Source organism: Lemur catta, chromosome 18 (assembly GCF_020740605.2).
Source record: "Lemur catta isolate mLemCat1 chromosome 18, mLemCat1.pri, whole genome shotgun sequence".
In the NCBI taxonomy this organism is placed as follows: Eukaryota; Metazoa; Chordata; class Mammalia; order Primates; family Lemuridae; genus Lemur; species Lemur catta.
In genome coordinates, this window is record NC_059145.1 from 5223995 (window position 1) to 5231490 (window position 7496).

At 49.7% G+C, this 7496-nt stretch overlaps 1 protein-coding gene across 1 annotated transcript; it reads right to left on the minus strand.

The window, feature by feature from the left end:
* Positions 1-259: 259 nt before the first annotated feature.
* On the minus strand, positions 260-2875 carry PROP1 (PROP paired-like homeobox 1). Its single transcript, XM_045530501.1, has 3 exons — positions 2767-2875; positions 1358-1587; positions 260-598 (listed from the first exon to the last, which is right to left on the minus strand). Exons 1-3 carry the CDS (start codon positions 2873-2875, stop codon positions 260-262), a joined length of 678 nt encoding a protein of 225 aa, XP_045386457.1.
* Positions 2876-7496: the final 4621 nt, after the last annotated feature.

Genomic DNA, 7496 nt, shown 5'->3' on the forward strand with positions numbered 1-7496 from the left:
GGGGTCTCCCTCTTGCTCAGGCTGGTTTCGAACTCCTGACCTCAAGCGATCCTCCCACCTCGGCCTCCCAGAGTGCTAGGATTACAGGCGTGAGCCACCCACCATGCCCAGCCCGTCTTCCATTTTTTAATTTTCAATCACTGAGCTGCTCTGCACCATATTTCTGTGGCACTTTTAGAAGGAAAGAAAGCCACCCAATTTTCTTAGTGTTTCATGAGGACCATAGGCTGGGGATCACCTTGTTGGCATTTGTTTGACCTTAGTTCCAGGACTTTGGTGGCTCAAGGCTGAGGGGAAGCATGGGGGGCGGTGGGGGACAGGGCAAATGACCAGTGGGGGTGGGGTGCAAGGTGGGGTACCAGTCCTCAGGCTGGTGTGGAAGAGCAAAAGAGCCGCCTGAGGGTGGCTGAGAGGGAAGGGCATGGCTGTAGGGGTGAGGGAAGTAGGTCACTGGTGGAGGTGGTGTTGTATAGGAGTAGGGGCAACCAGGGGACTCGGGTAAGAAACCAGAAAAGGTGGCAGGAGACAGATGGGCCAGTGGCTGGAGCAATGACCGCTCGTGCTTCCGTTGCTTAGCTCTGCGATTCTGGAACCAGACCTGGGGAGGGGGGAGAATAGCCACATCAGACCCATGTCTCAAAGAGGTGACATCTCCCTCCTCCAATGACAGGAGGTACAGGTATAGGGGTAAGTCTCTCCCACAATGCCAGAGGAAGTAAAACTCTTCCAGAGGGCACAGCTGAGCCCCATCTACTGACAAAGTGAAACCCACACCCTTACTCCCAACCCATGTCTACATTTGCCCAATTTCTGCAACACTGAGTGAGTAAGAAATGTCAATTTCCAAAAAGAAAGAGATAAATATGATAATGATCATATTTTTCCCTCCCCAGAGAATGGGAAATTTCCCCTAGGGTTAGGTTTAGAAATTAAGACTATGGATAAGTTTAATTGCTGTGGAGAAGCTTGGATTTAGAGTAGGGTTTTTACTCCAGGCTATTATAACTGTGTGGTTAGGACAACGGGCAGTGGGCTGGCTGAGTTTCAAGGCTATGGTTAGGGACAAGCTTAGTTATGTATGTGAGCAGTTAACATTGAATTTCTGTTGGAATGCACATCACTATTAAAGGTTGGGGTAGGTGCTGAAATTCAAGTTAGAGCGTGGGTTAAACTCAAATGATATTCATGATGAAGGTGAGGTTATGCTGAGGTTAGATGAGGCCTATGTTCTAGCAAACATTTAGGCCAGGGTTATAATGCCTGACATTATATAACAGTCTATGCCCAGTCAGGCAGGCCCCTAGCACCAAAGAAATCTGCATTTCTTTCTGAGGGAGGAGGGACACTGGGGCATCACCTGGATTCTGGCCTCGCTGAGGCCCGTGTCCTGGGCAAGACCCTCCCGGGCCCAGATGTCAGGGTACTGGTTCCTCTCAAAGGCCGACTCCAGCCGTTCCAGCTGCACTGGGCTGAAGGTGGTGCGGTGGCGCCGAGAGTGCGGGCGACCCCTCTGGGCTCCTTGCGGGGAGAGCCTTGGCCTCCCCACTCCGGCGCCAGAGAGCCTCCTGCAGGGCTGAGCACCAGTGTCTGAGGACAGAGGGAAGGGAGAAATTGAAGTCACTTCCAGTAGGACTTGTCCAAGCCAGGTGCTGGTCCCCTGCTGCGCCCCTTGGGTTCACCCTGCCCCCACCAGGAACACCTGAGCACTCACAGCCCCTGTTTCTGCACCCTGCTCTGCCTCCACCCCTGTGTCACCTCTGAGTCGCCAACTCCAGGCTGTGCTCTCCACAGGGCACAGCCTCAGACTCATTCCTACCCTGGGCACTCACGCACTGTCCTCCTGGCAGCCCCACTGTGCGCCCACTCTCTGTTGCACCACCCGCCCCCGCCCCCCCCAGACACATGCCCCTCCAGGTGCCCTTCACCTTTCAGCACACCCGACCACCTGGGGCTCACCCCGGGCTCTGCTGTCTGCATTTGCACCCCAACAACCAGGGAAGAGCCCCATTTCCTGTCCCCTCTGTTAAGGTCCACATTCAACTTGCGCCTTCTATCTACAGCTCCCATCCTCCGCACCCCTCACCTGGGAAGGAGAAACATTCCTCCTCTTCTGCTCAGACACACCCTCCCCTCACTTGCTTTCCGTTTTCTCCCCTAACCCTGCCTGGCCCGGCCACCAGGCTGCAGGAACCTGAGCTCGTGGGAAAGGCTTGCCTCTGCTCCGGGCAGTCTCTCTAAGCCCCCACACTAATTAGTCTGAGAGCCTACGGAGGGAGAGAACAGGGAGGGAAAAGGAAACACCTGGAAGGCACACACTAAGAAAGGAGATGTCTGGGGCTGAGGCAGCATCCCCATGGGGACCCAAGGGCATGGCCTCCAGCCAGGGCTCACCGTCCACTGTGGGGACACCTACACTGACCCAGCTCTCCAGGACCCAAAGCCCTGGCCCCCTAGCTCCCTCCCTCAGAGAAGGCAGTACCCTGGGCTGAGGAGCCCTGTGGTCAGGAGTGAGGGGACAGACACCAGCTGTGCCTCTGGCCCTGCCATGGTGCTCCCTCACGCCAGGGGCTCAGCTCCTCCCTCTGTAAAGCCAAGGAGTCCTACTGCTCCACACTTTGTGAGGTTCCCATAGTTTTAGCATGCTAGGATTCTGATTCTAGCTTCTAACCTTCCTCGTGGCAAAGCACTGCCCCGGAGCCTAGGCATTGAGCCGCACACCTCCACTGCCTCCTTGGGGACCCGACTGCATCCCAGAGATACACTCACCCATCATGGAGTGCAGAGTCCCAGCGGCGGGGCTGCTCTCAGGCAAGAGGCTGCTGCAAACTCGCCCCTTCTTTGGCTGACCCTGCTGACTCCTCCCTTCTGCTTCCATGGCTAGCAACAGGCACCAAAGACGTCCAGTGTCCTGTGTCCCCCACTCTGATGCTAGGTCAGTCTCTCTCTGCTTCTGTTGTTCCCCTCTATGCCTGTTATGTCACCTCTGTCTGCACCTGAGTCTGTCTCTGATGTGTGTGTGTGTAGATGTAGATAGGTATCCTTGTCTTTTTCACTGTCTCTCCTTTTTTCTACTTGTCTCCTAATTCCCCATTCCTTCATGTGAGTGTCATCTCATTCTCTGTCTGGACCTCGCTTGTTTCTCTGTTTCTGTCTCTACTCTTCTCCGCCCCTTCTCTCCACCAGGACGATGCTGTCTCTTTCCTGTCGGCTGCCTACTTTCCCACACCACCCCTCTCTCCCTGAGTCTTGGAGGAGTGACCTCCTCCTCACCCCTGTGGGACCCTCCAATCGTTACCCGATCACCAGAGCGCCTTGCTCAGGGGAGGATCACAAGCCGGATGAGGGAAGGTGTTCTGTCGGAGGGTCCAGGGACCAGGGCCAAGAGCTCGTATTCCCAGAGGACCAGGTTCTTTTGTCCTGTTAAATCCCCTCCTGGGAGCAGGGAGGGGAAGGAGGAGAAAATGCATTCCTTCCAAGACCCCTCCTTAGAACCCCACTGTGGGAGGGGAAAAACAAGGGGGACGAGGGGGCCCGGAGCAGGACCTGCCTGGCATCTCAGCATGGGATGACACCCAAGGACCTGTTTCCAGAAAACCAAAAACCAAAAAGTCACAAGTGCATGCTGTTTCTTCCCAGACATCCTGATATGCCAGAATATACAAGCCACCCCTCAGGACAACCTGAACCCAATTGTAGAATGGTTCTCCAGTACTCTCTGATTTCCTCCCTCAAAAACATCGCCTCTTGTTTCACCCAGAACCAGGACACCATGATCTTCCAAGGTCACTCAGACCTTCAGAAAACCCTGACCAGCAAGAGCATCTGAATTCCAGGGGCATCCTGACTCCCCACTCACCCGAGGCTTCAGGACTCTGAAAGAGACTGTGATTCACATGACATCCCAACATGCTAATTCTTCAAAGACAGCCTGCCCCCATAGTACTCTGCCTGTTGATGTTCCTTAGACCCAGGAAGTACATCCTGACATCCCCAGAACACCCTGACCCTTTAAGGATAACCTGACAGCCCAGGACCTTAGGATCCTCCAGGACACCCTGAAACCTAGGAATACTCTAGTACCCAGAACACCTCACTTCAACCTCTCAGGACACGTTGACCTGATAAGGACACACTAACCCTCTTGGAACACACCATACCCATAGACAGAAATGCAGAATCCTGGGCCCCACCATCATCCTACTGAATCAGAATCTGCATTATAGCAAGATCCCCAGGAGAACTGAGTGCATGTTTACCTTGGGCGGCTCAGGCTGCCATAACAAAATACTGTACACTGGGTGGCTTAAACAACAGACATTTATTTCTCACAGTTCTGGAGGCTGGGAAGTCCAAGATCAAAGGGACGGCCTATTTGGCTCCCTGGTGAGGCCTCCCTTCCTGGCTGCAGATGGCCACCTCCTCATTGTGTCTTCACATGGCAGAAAAAGAACCAGCTCTGGACTCTCTTCCTCTTCTTCTTCTTCTTCTTTTTTTTTTTTTTTGAGACATAGTCTCACTATGTTGCCCAGGCTAGAGTGAGTGCCGTGGCATCAGCCTAGCTCACAGCAACCTCAAACTCCTGGGCTTACGCGATCCTACTGCCTCAACCTCCCCAGTAGCTGGGACTACAGGCATGCGCCAGCATGCCCGGCTAATTTTTTCTATATATATATTTTAGTTGTCCAGATAATTTATTTCTATTTTTAGTAGAGATGCGGTCTTGCTCTTGCTGAGGCTGGTCTCAAACTCCTGACCTCGAGCAATCCACCGGCCTTGGCCTCCCAGAGTGCTAGGATTACAGGCGTGAGCCACTGTGCCTGGCCTCTTCCTCTTCTTATAAGGACACTAATCCCATCATGGGGCCTCACCCTTATAATCTCATCTAAACCTAATTACCTTTCAAAGGCCATGCCTCCAAATACCATCACATTGGGGGTTAGGGCTTCAACATATGAATTCTGGGATGATACAAACATTCAGTCTATAACCACAGTAAAGGTGAGTAACACTGCTTCAAGACAACAATCCTTCCCCTTCTACCTCAGGATATACTGTGACCTCCTAGGGGTCTCTGAACCCAATGGCAGCCCTAAGCTAGCAAGATCCAGTAACGTACAGTCAGTTGGGATCCACAGGGGAACTGCCTGAGATTCATTGACTCTGCAAGAGAACTCTGTCCATCCATCCAGGGAAGTTAGATTATTCCAGGATGCTCTGACATTACAAAGAAACTAACCCAACACTCCTGTTCTCCAGGGACACTGAGATTTGTCTCAGAATTTGACTTGTCTCAGAATATCATAATCTCTCGGGATACTGGAGCTTTTAGAAGCATTTGATCTCCCACCCACAATTGTGACCTTCAAGGGAGCCTGACTCCTAGAATCTTCTCTTCCCAGAAGAGGTGGAGTGGCATGGTGGTTAAGGACATAGGTTTTTGGAGCCAAACTGCTAAGGGTTCAAATCCCAGCTGTGCCATTTACTATTTATGTGATCTTGAGTTCATTACCTAATATCTCTATGTCACGTGATCTTGAGTTCATTACTTAATATCTCTATGTCGTAGTTTTATCTTCTGGGGATAATAATACTGTCAATTCTCTTTATCTGAAGTAGTCTCGCTCTGTCACAGGCTGGAGTGCAGTGGTGCCATCATAGCTCACTGCAGCCTCAGACTTCTGGGCTCAAGTGATCCTCCTGCTTCAGCCTGCCAAGTTATTGAAAGTATAAGTGTGAGCCATATAAGGTGATTATTCTAACCCTCAAGAAATCTTGGCCTCAGAAGGGAACCATTCCCTACAAGACCTCCTGTGTAAAATACATAGTATCCCCTGAACTGTCAAATATCTTGACTTCTTGGATACTCTTACCCCACCTACCATACTCCACCCCTCCAGGACCCTCTGATTCCTGAAAATACTCTCATTGTACAAGGATACTTTGACACTGTACTCCAGGATGGGTCTATTCAGGTCTATCCAAACTCTCAAGGACTACCTGATCTCTGGAAAACTTTGATCTCCTTAGAATATGTGATTTTCATACATTCAGATACCAAAAGGATATGCTGACCTACTTGAAAATCTTGACAGCTCTGGACTCCCAGAACATCCAGGAGTCTCTGAATCACCCAGCCAGACCAACCTCCAAAGCACCCCAACTCTGTGAAAACAGTTTGATTTTCCAGGATGCTCTTACCTCAAAGTTACTGATGTTGGACACTTTGAAAGCGTTATGACATGTTAAAAATGCCTGTAGACCCAGAACACCTGCCTCCCACGGCACCATGTCTCTGCAAATATTCCTGCCTTCCCAAGATGCTCCAAGTCTCCCAGACTCTCTGACATTCACCTTTCAGGCTCATCTGATCCTATATGGTGTTTTGGGATCCTCGAAACACCCAGTTCCCCCAGGGTACTCTGACCATTTAAAACATCTTAAACCTACAAGACACTCAGAACCTACATGGGCATGCTTATTATCCTGAGACAAGGGTGAACCCGCAGGGTACCAATCTGATCACACAAGGACCCCCTGAAACCCCAGTGAATCAGGTCTCTGTAAGGAGACATTTATTCCCTTGGATACCATAAAACCTTGTTTACTCTGAGCACATGAACATCCTGCCTTCTAGGTTATTTGACCCTAGAGGGATATCTTAATGTCCCAAGGTACTCTGACTCACAGGGCAGGCTAGCCTTCCAAAGATACTTAGACCTTCTAGGACTTCTGACACCTTAGGAAACACTAACCCCATAAGGACACACTGCCTTTCTAGTCCACTGTGACCTTGCAGAAACGCTGGTCACTGAAAATACCCTGAGCACCCAATAAATTCTGTCCCTTAAGGACACTCTGATGCTAAGAGGACACCGTGCAAGTCAGATTGAATTCAAATTCTGGAACCATCCCTTACTTGCTGTAGTAAGGGGTGGTTCCAGAGTTTGAATTCAGATAAGCCATACCTCCCTCATTTGTAAAATAAATACAATCCTAGAACTTTCCTTCTGTGTTCTGGGCAGGTATGACCAATGCCTTATAAAGATTCTATCAAATTTTTGTTTAGCTCATCTGTTCAGAAAGGACAATGTAATGATACCTAGTGTATTGATGAAAGGAAATACATAAGGTATTATATATGAGAAGCATGAAGTCCCAGAAAGGAGGTGTTGACCTTAGCAAAAGGAAGAAAATGGGCTCATTTTAATATAATTCATTATATCAACAGATAAAAGCCAAATATCCAGCATTTGATAAAACTCAGCACTTATTTATAATTTTAAATGATATTTAACACTATTAGCAAAATATTTACCTTAATAAAGGTTATCCATTAAAACCTATAAGATATCCTGATAAAAATGATCTGTCAAAAACCTGTCATTCTTAAATGGTAAAACATAATTAGCATTCTCCTAAATCAGGAAAAGGAAGGCCTGGCCGCCCTTACTGCCACTCCCTAACATTGTCCTGGATGTCTTAGCTAATCCAACTAG